The sequence below is a fragment of the Falco naumanni genome, chromosome 4 (genome assembly GCF_017639655.2).
Source record: "Falco naumanni isolate bFalNau1 chromosome 4, bFalNau1.pat, whole genome shotgun sequence".
In the NCBI taxonomy this organism is placed as follows: Eukaryota; Metazoa; Chordata; class Aves; order Falconiformes; family Falconidae; genus Falco; species Falco naumanni.
The window spans coordinates 38,129,718-38,148,981 of record NC_054057.1 but is presented as its reverse complement, the minus strand read 5'-3'; the positions used below and the strand labels follow the sequence as shown (position 1 = coordinate 38,148,981).

The window sequence follows — 19,264 nt, the reverse complement described above, 5'->3', positions numbered from 1 at the left end:
TTAACACACTGACGTCCTCCCTGCAACTCCTAGGGGTGCAATTAGAGAGGATAATCCACAGATAATACAACATATATGTGAACTGTCTATGAGAAGACAGAGTCGAGGTGACACCATGGAGTTCACAGTTGTATCAAGCTGGGTCAGGAGACAGGACAGCTTGAAACAGGCCTTTTTGCTGTGGCCACAGGGTTCTGGATTATTTTTCAATTTAAATATGCTATTACACTGCTACAGCCATCCGAGGTCCATAAACTCACGTACTCCTTTACCTCACCTTCAGGGCTCAAGGGAATGAGACAGACAGATACCCCCCGACATAAGTCCTTTCTAAAACTTCACCTGCTAGTTACATTTCAGCAGGATTACCTGCCTCAGCATCCTCAGAGTTTATGGGCATGCATTAAAGTTTCTCTTCCTTGGCTTGTTAGAAAACTGGCTCTGGGAAACAGGCAAGGATGGAAATGCTTCTCTTCTCACTCCCACTTCACCAGGCATCAGCATTTAAAGGACACACTAGCAATTCAGCCACCAAGAACAAAAGCGGCAGCCGGGAAGCCACCAACATTCTGAGCCGTTTTGATTTGATGTTTCATTCCAGCTAAGAACTAAAATGCTAAGGGCCCACTTGAACACCTCAGACAGGAGCAGAGACCACAACAAGCCTCACAGAGGCTCTGAACTCATAACTCCTACTATTCAGTAAAAGACAGGCGAGTTTCACAAAGGCAGTAACTAACACGCCGCGGTAGAAGTTATACTTACAGCGTTTCTGCCAGGAGGTGGAAAGCAGCAGCCTTGACACAACAGCAGTCAGCCACTTGGAGAAAAAGAAAGAAATTCATGAGAGGGCTGCAAGTGCTGGGCAGCTGCTGGACGCTCTGAGGGTGCCAGGATTACACCGCACAGGGACAGCTCTGCCACTGGCGAAGCAGCAGCAGCAGCAGCAGCGTGGACTCGGGGCAGTGGAAAGGCGGGGGGGCTGTGGCTGTGGCAGCCCCACCTCCTTCTGCAGCAGGCACCAGTGTCAGCCCAGCCTGGGCTGGGGTCCCACCTGCAGGCACTGCGCCTGTACGGCTGCCTGGCTGTGTTCGGTGAGGGGAGAGGCAGGGGGCTGTCAGAAGAACGGAAATACAGTGGATAGCAAATCTTTCTCCAAATCAGTAACACGAATGATCTCCTCATTTTATAAATCCAGGTTTCCATCAGCAATCCTGGCTGCCCACCAGAACAAGCGCCCATCAAAGGCATTTCAAAATAATGGGAAACGGATGTACAGCCCAGAATTTATAGGCTTATTTATATAAGTGCATCCACTATTCCAGCTCCCTTTTTGCAGAAACTCCCCGACTTGAGATCTGTTTTACACTGTTTTTTTAAGACCTCCTATAACTTGGTTGCCAGGGAGGTTTTCGATGCTATTTTACTTTTACTTGACAGCATCCCCTCCAGAGGCTGGTGCCAGAGCCAGAATTCACATCCCACACCTTCCAGCCAGCAGCAGCCCAGCTGTGCCAGCTGTTAAAAACCTGTTTTCTGATGTTTTGTTCCTGGCCAGTTATCTTCTATGCCAAGGAACCAGGCTCACATTTAGAAGAGCTCTGTTTTCTGTGAGAGACAGAAGCTTATGAAGGAGCTTAATTAGATTTCTAATTCTTTCTTTCATATGAATTCTTATGATAAACCATTGTGATGCCTCATCAGAATTCTAAGATCAAAAATAGCTTTTGTCCAGCTGCTGTAGATTTTCCACCCGTCTGTATGTTCTGGGTTAACCAAGCCAAACCCAGTACAGTATACAAAATAACTTCTATATCCTGCTAGTAAAATGAGGGTAAAACCACCATTTTAATTGACAAGAGTGTCAGGGAACCCAGAGCATTAGAATTTGTAAAAGGCCATTGATGGAAGATGATCTACTAGTGCAAAGTCTCATCCTAAGGACAAACTTCTTTCCATAAATTTGCAGTTCTGCTTCTCCCTCAGTCCTCACAGCTCCACACCCAGTGAGCTGGATTTCTGGACCCTGAGGTGTCTGTTGTGCCTAATCCAGGACAGGTTGCCCAAAACTGAATTATATAAGGGTAAGGATTATTACAGCTATTTTGTCTTGCATAATTAAAGCTTAGATTTCTCAACATGTACATTCAAATCACCTCTTAGATCACCAAGGAAAATTGATTGGGTCATATTCTAAAATGCGGATTATTTTTGAGAACTCCTCATACATTGCATACATGGTTTTTAAACTCTCCAGGGAGACTTCCTCTATCAAGGAAGGTCATCAGTCTTTCACCTTCAAAGGCACTAGAGCATATTCAAAGTCTGCCAAAGTAAAACCCTCAGCAACCAACATCATTAAACTCAAAGCATTTTTGCAAATACACTAAAATTCTGTGCTTCTTCCCAATGTGCTGGGGTTTGATGTCATTATAACTCCATATGTATCTGCCTCTCTTTACACCACAAATTCCTACAGCTGGGATATGCAACAATAACGGTTATGAAAAATGTCAATGCCATCGAGCACACCTCAGTTTCGGGATTCCTGTGCCCACCTCTGCACTGAAGGGCTGGATTTGAAATACTGAAGTTCTCTGCTTCATTGGTGTCTCAGTACAGCTCATCACTGTGCAAGGCAACGCCGCAGATGGGAGTGACACAACTCACTCGTGTAAGACAGAAGCAGCAACAGGTTTATTGGTATAACACAGTGATTTAACCAAGCCTGATAGTAAATGCAACAGTGGTTTAACAAGATTCGATGGCAAGGAACGCTTCATTATTTACTGCACAGAGGGCAGAGTCAGACAAAACTGTCAGGGAGACCTTCCCACTGAGCCATGAGGTGCAGAAAGGACCCCCTGGCGTTCCGAACTCCTCCTCAGAGGGGAGATTGGATCCAGACTTGGTTTCAGACTCGGTCAGCAGTTTATATCTAAAGGACTATACGTGCGCAATCAATCTCTTATACCACTTAGCTAAGATTTCAAAGTTTAGCTCTTAATCACCTATTAATGCTATTAATCACTACCGAGAATCTGTTTCGGCGAGGAATCTCGGCCTCGAGGAATCTCAGCCTCGAGGAATATCTTGAGAGGTGTCCCTGCCGTGCAGCCCGCTGCCATGCAGGAGAGCCCCACAGGCCCTGGGCTGTCCGTTATTTATGGAGTGGGTAACTGACTCAGTCACATCTGCATTCTGAATACAGGAGTCAGTTTCTTTCACACTTGGCTTGAGTTGGACCTCGACCAGCACTGTTAGGTGGGCACCTCAAATTAGCCCTTGGTTATCATGCTGTTATCTGCTCCCCCCGCATCGCAACCAGACACATCCATTCTGACCCCCCAGGTGGTTATCACTTGAGCATTGCCACAGAAACAAAGGTCAGGATGGGGGGGAGCACACCGCCACACAGAAGAAGAGTTCATAACCTGAGAACTACTTCACAAGGGATGTCCCAGCCCTTTTCATATTGCATATAATGGAAGGAAGTTGTTTTACTTCCTCCTTACCTACCAAGGACTGGAAACTGCTCTTGTCAGAAGAAAAGGGCTGGGAGTTCCTGTGGCCCAGTGCCAGTGGTACCACAGTGGTACTTAAGAACAAGTGCTCCAAATGTCATTTCTGTGACAGCCTCACAGAAATTATTACTTTGTAAAGGCTGTTGGAAGGTTTACAGCAAATGTCAGGTATCTGAGGCACTGGCACAACTTGGGCTCCCCCACAGCTTCACTCCTTCTATTTAAAGAAAAGACGTAAAATTTCAAAAGACTACGGATCAAAGTATAATTAAAATGCTGCATCTGTCACACAGTAGAAAATCACATCACTCTGCAGCACTGTGTCCATGTAGAAATCAAACTCCACTAAACCTATACACAAAACCAGCAGCTCTCTCCAAGGCTGCATGTATAGTTTGACATCAGTAACTCTCCTGTACAAGATGTTGCCTGGAGGAACAGTCTGCTCTACAGCAGGAGAGGGCTGATGTAATTAAATAGCAGCTGCTCCTTTCTTGAATTCAAGTGTCACTCAGCAGCTCAGGACTATGATTTGAACTTTATTTTTCTGTATGGTACATTATCATATATGAAAAACGATGTACCCAGAATAATGATGTCTGAAGCACCCCAGCATGTAAAACTGATAACAGTCCTGGTTCCAGAGAACCTCCTCTCTCTGAAGGCAGGCATGCATAGCTGATGAGAACACAGGACAAATATGTAGTAAAATTGGGTCTGTTAGGGTTTCACAACATGCTTTGGTGGAGCACAACATGACAGGAACAGCCTGTCCTTTCAAGTGGAAATGTAATAATTTCTGCTATGAAGACAATACATACAGTACTTAAAGGCAAATACAACAACATTCAGAATAACTAGCTATCTTCTGGAAGCCTTTTCAGCTAAGCAAGTAAACACCATTTCAAAATCTTGTTTCAGAAAAATAAGCCATGTTTGAACCTACACAGCTATATAGAAGAAAGCATCCAGAAAACTGGAATATAGTTACCTTATCTCTGAACTCTTTGTATCATTGAAAGGAACTAAAGCTGTATCAAATGTAATTACTCCTTGAAATTCTAAAGCAGCATTCATAACCAAGGAGATTAAAGTGTTAGGAAAGCTGTACAAGGAACCTACCTTTAAGAAAGCTCCTTCTTATCATTTATCAAAATAGCTTTCAGTAAGTTTTCAAGTGAAGAAAAGCTTTTCCTCTTTTAGTTTGCTTTATGCACTATCAAACGTATTGGCATGATCAATCTCACAGTGAAACAGTCAAAATTTCAAAGACATTTAAAGGCGTGTAAAGGAGTGGGTAGCTGCACATCTGCTTGGCCACTGCAACAATTCCTTCTTGTCCGTTAATTCCCACTTAAAATATCTAGGTGTAGTAGCACAGGATACTGGTGCACATGGTGATTTCGTTCTACTCCAACAGCCACTGACTGAAACCCTCAATCCTTTTTCTTCATCCTACAGATTTATTTTTACCACGCTCCTCTTGCTTTTCCTAATCTAATTAATAAATTAACCATTTTTAATCTTAAAATTAAGTATTCCCAGAGTACAATTACAGAAATCAAAGTGCTAAGGAACCTATCTTTCTTAAGAAAATACTTTCAAATAAAAAATTATTTTTAAAGTGACACCTCATCAACAATCTTCTCTTAGGAATCTATTCAGGTGAAAATTGTTCTGAAGGCTCTTTCATATTTCACTTTCCTTTATGCTATTAGGCATCTTTGTCAGTCAAGCACTAAGGGATCATCACCTATGGGACAATGCCACCCAGAAGGAGGAAACCATTAATTTAAATTGACAGAGATCAAAATTATTGACAACTAATAACCCTGCAGGATGTTCCATGAAGTTTGTAGGACAGAAGCACCATGAAGACAGACACTGATCATGCTTACTAGGTAAGCATTGTTATTATGGTTTCTGTTTCAGGACAGGTAAGGTCAAGGAAACTCAACCTGTGACCAGCTTCATAAAATCTAAAAAGTACCTGAAAGCTACATAAAAGCTTGGGTTGCAGGTGAAAGCCCTTTAAAACCAGAGACCTTGTCCACGTACTTGGGAAAGCAGAGGTTTTTTTCAGCTAGTACCTAAATATAAATGGAATTTAGGGGAAAACTGTGTTGTGCTCTCCATTTTGCAGAGGTTCAGGAAGAATTCAAAAGATGCAGTATATACCACATGTAAACCACAAACTCCGGCACAGCTGTTTCACACAGGGAGTTTTATGACATGGGATTAAGGACAAAAGCGGCTATTTCTGTGATTTTGCGTTTTTCAATTGATAACCAAACTTAGGCAAAATAAAATGTTTCCCTCAAAATTCTTCCAACATCAATAGTTTTTCTACAGCATGAGTTTTGAACCGTTGTACTTCTGCTTATTCTTTTTATTATTGCAGTTGAGGTGCCTCCATCTAGTGGCACTTTATTGTACTGAAGAGTATATCCTTGGCATTGGTTAAATCTCTAAAAAAATTTTTAAACAAAACTGTAGAAGTAACAAATCAAATTTTTAGAACATCTGGACCTTGGATATGTTGGTGTAGTTAGTTCTTTCAGCTACAAAGGCCTTTATGCCAGCTTCCCAGCATTGCTATGAACCATTGTGTGCATGTTTAGAAAGTCAAGGAAATAAAATGTACTTGTATTTAATTATTTCAACTCCGCTTTAAAATAAAGCTATGTTGCTAAAATATTTCAGCTTAATTTAAAAATATTTCCATCGTAATTAGCTCTTCTCTAGACTAAGACAACCAGCACATAAAGTACAAATTTAAAAAAACCCTGCTGCTGGATGCTTTAAAATTGTAGACAGAGATTTTATGGCTGCTGCTTCTTAGAGTTGATGACAGCACACTACCTAGTGATTTATATCATGAGAGAAAAGAAACAGAGTTGTAGAACCATGATTTGATGTAGCAGTACCCTTGTGATTTTCAAGCAATCATATACAAGTATGTGAATTACACAATAAGAACAGAAAGAGCAGGAACTGAAACATTATTTAGTATGAAACTCAGCGTATGCATTGGCTACATATAAATCAGTTTGGAAAGCTTTAAAATGTTATCAGCCTTCTGTATGGCTGAGTTATAGATACCTCTGTGACTACACATCTGCACACTCTTACGTAAACAGGATTCAACTGAAAAAACAAATTGAGTCACCCTCTGCATCACTGATCAGCTGCGTCTGAAGCAAAGGAATAAGAGCATCATGTTCTACAGCCCTGTTACTTTGGTTCAAGTATGGCACACCCGCTAGTGACTGAATTGCCAACGCAAAACAAAATGAAAAGCTGATAAGAATCAGTGCTGACCTGGAAAAACAGAGAGTCTCTTCAGGCGACCAGATTTATTTTTGAAGCAAAGTAAACAAACCTAAATATCCTCAAACTTCAGAGTTTTAAATGGTTCGGTTTCAGTAATTTTTAGCATCTTATATGTGTGATCATGTACTTACTGGTATAAAAGGTTCCAGAGAATGCACAATGGCACATTTCAAATGAAATGTTGCTCATTTCCCTGCTGGTACGAGTTGTTGGCAGGGGCTTGCTCAGTGCTGAAATAAATCTAGTATTATGTCAACAGATTTAACACCTTCAACTCAAGCATACATAGGAGACTAGTTTTTCTGTCTTTCTCTTTTTCGAGGTTGAGTTTGGACTGATTACTTGAGTTGAATTAACATTAGTAGTTCTAGCATCTCTGAACCAGTCTACACATTAGCCTGTTGCTGGACCGGACCTCTTGCTGTGTGTTAAGGAAGTTCAGCACACTGAATATAAGGCTTTGATAAGTCAACAAGCTACAGACCCAGCTGCTCTCAGTCACAACAATTCAACAGTACTACATTCAAACTGTTTGCACCACAAAAGCAGAACAAAGCACGAAAACAGGAGGTAATTTGGCCTATACTTGTATCGGTATCCAAGGAGAGCTCAGGGCCTATGACTTGATCCTTTAAGAACTTTGCTGATAACCTCCTTGCCATCTGCAACTTCCCTGCACTTTTTTTGTCTCACTTAAAAGTTCTTTTGCTCATCTCCTTTTTTCTATTCTTTTCTATCTAATGCCAACATCGTATGCTTTACTGAAGTCACGGTAGCACAACCTAACTTTTGCATATATAAAGATTTCTGAATCTTGTCTACTATTCAGATTGGACTGACAAGTCCTTCCCACATTATGAACCATAAATCTGGACAAAATGTTCTGCTGTTTGTATATGAATTGGCATGGTAACACAGAACAGAAAGGTCCACCTGAATGATAGGGCCTAGTTCCCTGCCACTATGGAAAGCTCTGTTGTATAATTGTCTCACAAATTTATCAAGCCCCATGTTAAAAGCAGGTATATTTTTGCTCCCACTAATTCCACAGCAAAGCTGGTTCAAAATTTGATCGTTGTAATGACTAGAAACATTCTTCTAATCGTCAGATATATTAATGAATAGTACATATCTGTTTGTACTTGTGTCAACATTGCCCTGCAAATTTAATGGTTTAAATCCTTCATGTTTACTTGCCTGATATATTTATAGACAGCACTCGTATCTCCTCTGTTTTTGTTTTATTGAGGTAAACAAGCTTAGCCATCCTAAAAACTGTTTGTACGAAAGGCTCTCAAGCTCCCTGGTGATGCACCTAACCTCCCTCTTTCCCTTCAACCTTAGCTCAGCTGTAGAACAATTAACCAGAAGCTTTCATAGTACCCCAAGTGAGATTTAATCAGGGCCCTAAAAAATGACATTAATACCTCCCCACTTCAAACGAAATACACCTCCTGAGATGCTCTCTGTACTTACACAGATTCCTAAGTATTTATCTTTACCAAACTTCATCAGAATGCTCTTACTTTTTGTAGTAGATCTGATAAAATTGTATCAAATAAGATAACCCTAAAGCCAACACTTTAAGCCTGACATCTTCCTTTTCAACCTTATTTGTGGCTATCTCACTTTAAGACATCTATCATCCTAACCCCCACATTCTCATTCCTTCCTGGGTGACACCAAATCAAAGGTTTATCAATAGGGTATTAATACAGAAAATCTGAGCTTTTCCAAAGCTTTGCATGAGATTGAGATGAGGCTTTGGGGCCTGTGGTTAGCTAGTATTGCAATTAAGTTACAGCGGTCAGGAAATAACACAAGACAAAATAGCAAGCAGCAAAAAGCTTTACCATCGGTCAAACTCTACTAACCATGCTGTTTTGCCATCCTTCAGAGGCCAGACCACGCTCCTCTTTGACTCTGTTTCATATGGGTTTTTCTCTCACACTCCTCAGAGCTATTTAACCACTTTGCCGTAGGATCATAGCTGCACATGGTCAAAGCAAGGCCACAGCTGCATATTATCAACGTCAATCAACCCACTGTCTTCGTTCCCCTGCAAGCTAGGTCACTTCTTTTTCAAAGATAAGCAATTACAGTCCAAGTTCAGCCCACCTAACTTCAAAGACTTGACAGAGAGAGACAGGGATCCACAGGGAGCCATTCATGATGTGGCTTGTCTTCTGGAGAGACCTCTTGCCACCGAGTACAGAAAGAGTCTCAGTCAACAAGCCCCTCAGCAAGGACCCCTCAGTTAAATGCCTCAAGTACAAGGCCAGACCCATGTTTGCTATTTTCCAGTCATAACATTCTTAACAGATCTGTTCAAAACACTCGCTGGTAGATTTTACACACCAGCTATTTCAGAACTGCAGATGTAGTCCCCACGATCTGAAAGAATGACATGGAGTTTTGCAGGGTTTGCTGCTCTAACAATTTCTGCTCTGCCATTCACGTGATCCATCTTGCATCTCTCCACGTGGTGAAACTGCTTTGTCACTGAGGAAGGGGATACTTTGAATCCAAAGGATTGTAGACTCACTAGATAACAGTCACATCTTCTCCTGTTCTCCCATCTGTATCACTGAAAAATCTCATGCTCTAAAAATTCTGTAACAGCATGATACAAGCATGTCCAGTTGGTAGAAATTAAAAGTATTTTTAGCTGAAACAGAATATGTAGTTGATTGGTAAAAATAACATGGAACAGTGGAAAAAATGGGTTAGTAATAGCAGAGTGAAAAGCTTTCGAACCTACTTTTTCTGTACATGTAGGTGGAAAGAAAAGGTTCATAAAGGGGACTAAGGCCTTCTAAAAATATTACTAAAAAATCCCATGGAATATGACACTTCAGACACACACAAAAAAAAAACCATTTCATACGGTGGTATCTTGTAAAATTGTATTCAGTTGAAGTACGCTACTATTTTATTCATTCATGAAGACCATCAGAAGCCATCAGGAATAATCGTCCTGAATGACAGCCACTCTTCTTCTGTACCTTCTTCTGAGCAGCCCAGTTGCAAAGTAAACAGTTTGCTTTCGTAAGTCAGAGAGAAGTGTGGGTCAACTGAAAAGCACGGGATTAGGAATTTGGATTTTTTATTCATTCTTCCCTGACTACTTATAAAAATAATTATTTTCCTAATTTATGTCTAAAATTTTAGCACATTGAAGGTTCCTTTGCCCTAATTAACCAACGACTACATAGAACTATATATAGGTAGGTCTTTTAAATGTAGGTTTGCCCTAACTTTTACAGTGTACAAAATAAAGCAAAATTACAGCAAACATTAAGACCAAACAATAATATGCAGAAGAATCAAAACATGCAACTATTATTTTGCAAATGTTTGTAAATCCAGTTTCCAAATCTTGTGTCCTAGGCCATGAAGCAACTATGACCAACCAACCAACAAAACCAAATTTACATTCTTAAAATGGCACTGGACAACACTCACATGTTGTGATACACCCTGGATACTGCTTACATGTTCCGTGGGGCCATTTAGCATGTATATGGCACACCACTGTTTTCTAAATTGTTTTAATTATCTAACAGATAAAATCCATTGTTGAACATATTTCTAGTATTAAATTACTCTAAATGGTAATGATTCTTCTCAAGTAGCTAAGTGCAACTGGCAATGTATGAGCTTGTGGAAAGGCTGTCAGGATCAGAAGTGTACTTATTTTTCATGAGGATTTGTGCTTTTAAAAATCCCCACTGAAAATACGCTCAAAATGTCTGGAAACTAGTTACCTACAAAATAAAGAATTGTGAAAGAACTAACGTGAGGGCATTTCTTCCCCGGTTTTACCCTTCTGACCTTACTAACGTTGTGATTTACAAAATAATTTCTCATCTGTGACCATTTACAAGACGCACAGCGCTGTAAGCCTTACCAAAGCCATGTACTTTCAACACGGCGTTCCTTAGCCTTACAATTAGCATCGTTTAGAAGTCAGGTCCCGGTTTCTTGAGGGACTGCACGTTCGCAATGTGACCGGCAAGCCTTACGGGGCCCAACCGCCCGCGCAAAGCCAACAGGTCACTCGTGGGCACTCAGCTCCCGGGGAGAGCGCGCTGCTGGAGACCGCGCATCGTGGATTCATGGAATCGTTTAGGCTGGCACAGGCCTGGCGGCTCCGGCAGCTGGGGCCCGGCTCCCCGCCGCTGCCCCCGGGCCACCGTCGCCCCGACGGGCCCTACAGCGCGGGGCGGCCAGGAATGCGCGGAGGGCGGGCGGGGCGGGAACGGGGCCCGCAGGTGGGCGCGAGCCGGGCCCGGCCCTTGCCGCGCCCACGGCCCCGCCCCGCCCGGGCACAGCCCACGGCCCCGCCCCGCCAGGGCACGGCCGCGGGCGGGAAGGGCCGCGCGTGCGCACCTGCGCGGGACAGGGCGCCGGGCCTCTCACGGCGGCGGGCGCTGAGGGCGGAGCGGGGTCGGCTGTTCGCTGCACGCCGCGCTGCCGCAGCCCGTAGCCAGGCGGGCCCGGGCGCTCTCACCGCCCGCCTGCCCTCCTGCCCCGTGGTTTCCGTACAGATCCCTCGGGCCCGGGCCCGCCCGCGCCGCGCCTCAGGGCCCGTCCCTCCCGCCGCCGCTGCAGGCCAGGCCCGGGCGTGAGGCGGCGGCCGCCGCCATGGTGCGGTGCGGGGGGGCGGTGCTGCGGAAGGTCAGTGCGGGCGGCGCGGGGAGCGGGACGGGCCCCGCGTTAGAGCAGGCCTGCGCGGGCAGGGCTCGGGCGGCGCAAGGGCTGGCGGGGACACGCGGTCCCGGTGCCGGCCTCCCCGGGGCGGGCTGGCGGGTGGCCCCGCGGTCACGTCCCCGGCCGGTGCCCGCTTCCCTTCCCTCGGGCGCACCCGCGGCCCCCGGCGGCTTGCGGGCGCAGCGCTGCCCGCGCTCCCCAGGCGCCGCTCCGTGAAGCGGCCCCGCAGGAGGCGGCGGGCGCCGCGGCCGTGGCGTGCTGTGCCCGGGGGCGCCGGGCCTCAAGCGGCCGTGCCTCGCCCCCTCCCCGCCGGCGGCTCCGCCGGGCCTCAGGGGTCGCAGCCGGGGGGATCGTGCCAGGCGTTTGGCTCATTAGGAGAGGGTTGGGAGGGTTGCATGTCCGTTTTCTGAACTTTGGTTATTGCCATCAGAGTTCTCTCGGAGCAGTGTTGCACACGTTTCTACAAAACGAAATGTAAACAAAATGTAATACTGATATGAAACCGTTGTTTTGTTAGTTTGGCAACTTCATAGACAACTTACGGGTCTATGTGAGAGGAGGAACTGGTGGAATGGGTTATCCTCGTCTAGGCGGGGAAGGAGGAAGAGGCGGTGATGTCTGGCTTGTTGCCCGAGAAAGAACTACCTTAAAAAGCATTAGGGACAGGTATCCCCAGAAGCGATTTATAGCAGGAGCAGGAGCCAACAGCAGGTAAGAGTCTGATGGAAGTTGTTGTGTATGTCTTTTCCAGAAAGCAAAGTGTCATCTTAAGTTACTAAACCTGGTTTAATTTCTCCCAGTGTTCAAGCACTAAAAGGTGAAAAAGGAAAAGATTGTGAAGTTCATGTGCCTGTGGGAATTTCGGTTCTTTGTGATGATGGCAAGCAGATTGGTAAGAACTTTTCCTTTGCTTTAATGTACCTAGTAAATACTGTCCTATTTATTGATAGTATCTATCAGACATAATGCTGGGGTGTTCTAAGGTTATGCATCTTGCAAAATATGCCTGTGTTTTCCTTTGTTTGAACAAAGAGTTGACAAAAAATACACTGTAGAAGCTGTTGGCAAGGCAAGGACCCCTTCCAGAAATTAGTAGTAGTTGGTTTGTATCGCTGTATGCAGCAGGAAGAAAATTGCCCTTGCAAACAAGTGTTGGAAGGCTGGAATCCATACTGATCCTTCACAGAATCACTGATGATCTTACAAGTTATGTGTCCATAACCTCGGGCAAGTGTCTGCAGCTTTACTGAATTATGATATTGCTTAAAAGAGAAAGATCCTTGCTGAGTGTCAACATTTAAGGTTATCTAAAATACTTACCTGTTTTTTACTCTTCTTTCAAAAAAAGTGGTACTTGATAGTAACCAGGAAGATCTCTTTCAATACAGTGCTCTTGGACTAGCTTCCAGCGTTTCCTTTGCGGTTTCTCAGTTTTTCTTCTCATACTGCTCAGAGTTCAAACTAAATTCACAAATTACTCTGATTTGCCTATTTAATAAAATTGGATGTACGGCAAGAACTGTTTGTGGTGTAGGCATGTCAATGCCTAAAGGTACTCATTAATTACATACTCAAATGTTGCAGTTTTCTCTTTTTTTAACTGTTCTAACATTCTAACCCAAAGGGAGATAATATAGCCTGCATCTTAATGAAAAAATACAGATCATCTGAAGAGTTTGCTGTAGCCACATCTCTATTGATGCAGATTTTTTCCTTGCATTCTTGAATTCGAGTATTGGAGGCTTCGGAACTGCCATCTTGACCGTAGTATGCCTTCCTGTACTTAGCACTGTTCTTGAAATGGCTAACTGTATGACAGAGGGGAATACGGGGTGTGATTGCTTTCATTTGTTTCCAAGGAAGGAAAAATACCATGACCCTGAGTGCACACCTTTTGCAAGGAAGCATACAGCAGATAAAGATTTAAGTGGAAAGTCGCCAGCGAACTACAGCAGGGGATTATTTTTTCACTAGTGAATTTGTTTTCAGGAGAGCTTAATGCAGCAGGAGAGAGACTCCTAGCAGCTCGTGGAGGTCTTGGAGGCTCTTTGGCCACAAACTTCCTGCCTTGCAAAGGTCAGAGGCGAATGGTTCGTCTTGATTTGAAGCTTATAGCAGATGTTGGCTTAGTTGGGTAAGTATTGTAGCTTGAGAACTGATACTAGAAAACAAAGTAAATTTCAAATGGGATTTCAAAGAGATTTGAGAGTTTGGAGGATGAGCTTTACTGTACCATTTGCATTGCCACTTAAATTACTTACAGTTTGCAAAAATCAGATACAGTTTAAACCTATTAAAACTAATTTAAAAACTTTGAAAGCATTGGTGATGCTTTTGTGGGTGAAGGCTTCATTAATCAGGGTAATATATAATTTTTAATACAATTTAATTTAGCAATTATCAAAATAGTATTAGTATTTATTAAGTAAGTAGGAGGTGCAAAACAGCTAAGAACACTATACATACTGCATCTTCAACTTTATGGTACTGGCACAAGCGGATCCTTTCAGTAGCAGTTTTATAGAGTTTCAAAGGCTACGTAACCTACTCTCCCAAATAAACAGCCTGGAACACTGAAAAGAAATAAATTACAAACTAGAACAGTAGTTCTTGCATTTCAATGTTGCTGCTTTATAACAATACAGAAAAATATATTTTTAAAGCTTTCAACAGACTACAGTTGTATAGGTCTACTCAGCATCTACTACCACCCTCCCCCTACTGCCGTGTGGTCCTTATTAATAAAAACCATAGGAAATGTAAAATGACAAGGAGTTTGATGTGGAAATAGTCTAAGTGGTATATACCATTGAAGAATAGAAACTTGAAGACAGTATAGTTTTATATCTACATTTTTCTTTTTTTCCTTATTAGAAATAATTCTGCTAATAGCAGATTTATCTGAAGTCATACAATTTTCAAGTGGTCTTCAGTAATTACAATAGAGATTTTTTTTCTTGTTGTAGTGTGTGAAAATATAGAAGTTTTATGACACTAGTGCTTTAATCTTGCGTTTTGGCTTGTATTTTAGCTGCCAGTTTCCCTTTAAAATTGATGAAAAGAACATCGATTGATTAGAAGAGCATATTATTTTCTTTTGAGAGTATGAATCAGCCTCTGATGGTTCATGGTTGTACTTTGATCTCTTTGTGTTTGTTATTTTAACTTCAGTAGAGACACAAGTGGTTTGCTTGACCAGGTAAAAAACATATAGACCTGAGAAAAACCCATCAAGTTTGGGTACAGGCTGTGATGTGTAGTATAGATTGTAATTTAAACTTCAAAGAGCATATTGTATCTCAGTGGAAACAAAATACTCACTTGAGGAGATGACCAGAATAACCTTCCAGAATGTCTTTAAGGCACCTTTCAACATCAGAGCGCATTAGAACTACCCTTGATAGCAAAAGTGAATTTTTCTGGGTTTGTTGTTGTTTACGAAAGCCCCATATACAACCCCTTTATAAAGCCCCTTAATCTAGTATTAGTCTTGGTTTTTATTAACTCATGTTCTTACTAGTTGTCCCAGTTAAAAGGTCATGATTCTGCATATAGTAAAGTGGAGGGTGTATGGTTCTCTGTGTGACACATGCCTTTGTATCTTGTGGCCAGCATTCAGTTGCCTATAGACAGTTTTCTTTGATCATAGTTGCACTGAAATGGTGTGCTGTATCTGTGAATTTGACTGGAACACAAGTCTTGTGTGCTCTTCCCTATGGAGCGGGATGCTATGAATAAGGACTATAGTCTATCCTTTGATGTCAACATTAGCTTCATCGTGACCAAAGCTACTGTGTCTTTTACAGCTCAGATTAATCTTTAAAATAGGCATGTGATATAATTTCAGTTTCAAATTGGGTTTCCATTTCAATTTGTTGATGTATTATGTGAAGAAGTTTTTATAAAAACTACCTTATGCCTTAAGGAACATTTTTGCTGTGGTATACAGGTGTAGCTATCCCTTATAAAGGGAGAAGGTTTCAACACTCAGGTCTGCGCAGACCAGCTCCTAGGGCTTCACTTGCATTCTTTTTGGTTTACTTGGTAACAAAGCAGATTAGTCCTGATTTCAGGATTCCTCATATAACTTTGTTGCCTTAAAAACACACAAATAGTGCAGGTATGTGTCTATATACACAAAGCCTCTCACAGTGTTCGCATATGCTCTGCTGCATTTGCTAAACTGTAGCATAGACATCGTTGGAACTTAAGTTGTAGACTGTTTCATTAGCCATGATTTGTATACCAAAAGACTGTAAATCCATCTGATAAGGTGTGTTTTCGTGAGAGATCTTTAGAATGTAAAGATAATGTACAAAATTAGCAATAGCATGTGAATATTGAATTCAAGGAAACCTGGGTGCTTATGCTGTATTGCTGTCCGAATTACATTGAAAGATTTCCCTTAAATGTATTGCGTATTTACATACCTCTCTGGCCTGCATCCTTGGGAGGCATCTCGGGAAGATTTAGAAAAATTGTTCAGAATTGATTAAGAAAAATCATAATGATCTGGGTCTTGTTGTTTTCTTACAAAAAAAGGTGAGTAAATGAGTCTACAAAAATTAGTTGATAGCATTGAATTTGACTAAGGTAATATAGTGTATTTGGTAATAAGATATACAGGAATCACATATGTGTTTATTCAATGTATAAATCCTGACTTTCCTTCTAGGTTTCCAAATGCGGGAAAATCATCTGTGTTAAGCAAGATTTCTCATGCCAAACCTGAGATTGCAAATTATGCATGTAAGTTTATACTCTTATTTTTAGAGCAGTAATATTTCATGAGAGCAAGAAGTCTTTTCTCTGACTTGGTTTGCAGGTTTATAATAAAGAATAGGGTATAACTATGTTGTCTGCTAAATATGTCACACAGATTTTTAATTATAAGAAATACTGAAAAAAACTTGGTGTTTCAGTGTCCGGTTCCTTTAACCACCTCAGTTTTTCATGTGTACACACTCATAGTGATTCAGCCTGTTGATACAGGGTCTCTATAACATTTATTTTAGTCTCGGCCTGTTTTACTGCATCTGAGACACTCTGTGGTGTGTAATACCTTCACTCTACTGAATATGCACTACTAAGTAAGTTCCGTTGTATAAACATCTTGTGTGCTGTGGAAATAGCTACCACCTGTTCTTGCAACAGGGTAGGATTTTGCGTTTGAATCTGCCCACTGAAAAATGGATAGAACAACGTTGTTATTTTTCTATCAATAAATCGTGATTAGTTGCCTGATTATTCTTTAATTAAAAAGCAAGAGTACAAGTACTGATAATTCCTACTGACCTTCTTGTGCTACTCCTGGTTTTCTAAAGTCTTTCTATATTTTTTCCTCAGTTTGAAGTCCTGTCTCACTTTGCCTTTCGTTATTTTTCCCTACTTGGAAGCTATTTCATAATCTAGGTAGTGATCTTTGTCTGAGACTTCTCTAGCTCCTTTAGTCCCTTTTGGGGATGATGGGAACAGAATTGCAGACAGTGCCAAGTTTTGGTGAACCACTGTTTTTTTGAGCGGTCTAATCTCTCGTTTCGCTTTTCCATTATTCCTTTTCCAGTGATTCTTAGTATCCCATTTGCCTTATTTTCTTTTGCTACTGAACATTTGTTTCATGTAAATATGAGGTGAGAAAGTCCTGCAACATCTAAATGCTTTGTTACATTAACGTATTTTAAAAATGTTAAAACCAGTTATTTTCCTCCCCTCCTTTTTCCCTTGTCATAGTTACAACTATACAGCCTGAACTAGGAAAGATCATGTATGCAGATTATAAGCAGGTTGGTATAAAAGTTTATTCTGGTTGTTCAGTAAAGTTCTATATAATGATTAGTTATGTTGCTTAACATAATTTCAGAAAGAAAAATTAAACTTGTAGGTTTTTTTCATATGTGTATCTATAACATATACATACAAAATACAGTTACAGGGACTTAATGAAAGTTGTGAAGAAAGTACTGGTTTTGTGCAGTAGTGAAAACAGAGCTTTATAGACAGATGCAGTAATATGATGTCGAGCTGATTCCAGGTCAACGTAATAAATGGCTTCTCATTTTTGCTTCTCTCATTGCTGTGTCTCTAATCCTGCTTTATAATCTTAGAGTTATGAGCTTATGTCTGGAATTGAGGTTGCTGTGTTCTAGTATACTTTTGAAAAGGTTAGGACTTTAAAAAAATAATTGTTTCAGAGATTAACCTGTTTCTTCTTTTAAAAAAGAGGCAAATTTTCTGCAACTTGGCTATACAGAGCGCTCTGGAGTGAGTGAGTCACTTTCAGAATGGATTTTAAATAGTGGGAAATTTGTCCAATAGCTGCAGATATGCAGTAGTGAATGACAGGGAATTTAGTGATACAACCCAGTTACTGTAACTTACTGTTCTGGCTTTCTGGGTTGGCTGCTCCAGCTTCCTTTTGTGGTTTGGTTTGGGTTTTGTGGTTTGGTTTTTTGTTTGGTTTGTTGGGTTTCTTTCTAAAAAACTAAAATAGTATGAAGTGACAGTGATTACCTGAACAGCCAGGAATAGTGCACTGCCTGAGAGCTGAGGTACCTGGGTCCAGTTCCTTTTTGTGGTGGTCTGTAGCTCTGGAGAACTGGTGGAGCTACTGCCCTACCTCCTTAATTTTTGTGGACACAATTCCAGCCAGCTTCTTCAGGTGAAATTGTCATGGTTGCGTGGTGCCTGGAATCCTTTCTACAGTATCCACTGGCAGGAAAACCAACAGTAAATGAGACTCCTACTAATAAATTTTGGACCCCACGTTCATGTAAGGTTACAGCAAACATTGATTTCTCAAAATTGAATCTTCTTTGATGTTCTTTTGTTTTTGAAGTACATGATACATGCGGTACTGGACTCATCACTCCCAAGATAAAAGGTGACTCATAAAAGAGTTTCAGATGAGTTAACCAGAAAAGCATACCTCTCAGATGTGAAAAGACAGAGAATTCTTCTTTTCACTTTCAGAAGCAATGATCTTAGGGGGATTCAGGAGCTGATGATTGATGTATCAGCTTCTAACCAGAAATGGAAATCTTCATTTAACAAACTTCTAACGAAACTGTGTATTAAAGGAAGTAAGTCTAGTTTGTCAGATTCCCTGTAGATATGCACACATCTAAGAGAAATGTTTTGTATATTCATTTTACCTGCTACTTTAGAGTAACTTATCCTAGAAAGCTGTGCTGCAAGTAACAGGATTGTTTATACCCTTTTGCAAAAGCTATCTACCAGTCATGAATCAGGACCTCTTGCTCTTACTGGTACATCTTGCTCCAGCAGGAGAACTGCTTGCACTCCTGGCTTTTTTTTCTGCAGTCTATTTCATATCATAGCCAATGACCCTTGTTGTTGACAAGTTTCTGCAGTGGTTTTTAGACTGCAGTGTTGGGTTCTAGATAAGAACTATATGGACAAAATGTCTCTTCTAAAATCAGTGGAACCTGTGATTGTGATCACAGGGAACATCTGTGAGTAAGGGCAAGTACTTCAGCTCTCAGTATTGCAGCTGCTGGAAACAACAATGTAGCAATTGGAGCAATAGTTGAGGTGACTGTCCTGTATTGCTCAGGAGAAAGGCTCATTATATCTTCTTTTTTCCTACAGAATATTTGGTTTTTAGGAAATACGTAGCAATTTGCTTACCTTAGTACGTTATAAAGAAGAAAATACATACAAGTTATCTGGTGCCA

General features: G+C 41.6%; 1 protein-coding gene across 2 annotated transcripts in view; it reads left to right on the top strand.

Moving 5' to 3' along the window:
* LOC121087123 (GTP-binding protein 10-like) overlaps positions 1-19,264 on the top strand; it is a 59,668-nt gene that overhangs the window by 35,366 nt on the left and 5,038 nt on the right. The window contains exons 1-6 of one of the 2 annotated variants that reach the window (XM_040591797.1): positions 11,257-11,537; positions 12,088-12,281; positions 12,371-12,462; positions 13,560-13,704; positions 16,246-16,319; positions 17,301-17,353. In XM_040591797.1, coding sequence (XP_040447731.1) covers positions 11,505-11,537; positions 12,088-12,281; positions 12,371-12,462; positions 13,560-13,704; positions 16,246-16,319; positions 17,301-17,353 — 591 coding nt within the window. In that variant the 5' untranslated portion in view covers positions 11,257-11,504. Of the gene's footprint in view, positions 1-11,256; positions 11,538-12,087; positions 12,282-12,370; positions 12,463-13,559; positions 13,705-16,245; positions 16,320-17,300; positions 17,354-19,264 lie in introns of those variants that run through there. The other variant, XM_040591798.1, reaches the window with a different exon arrangement.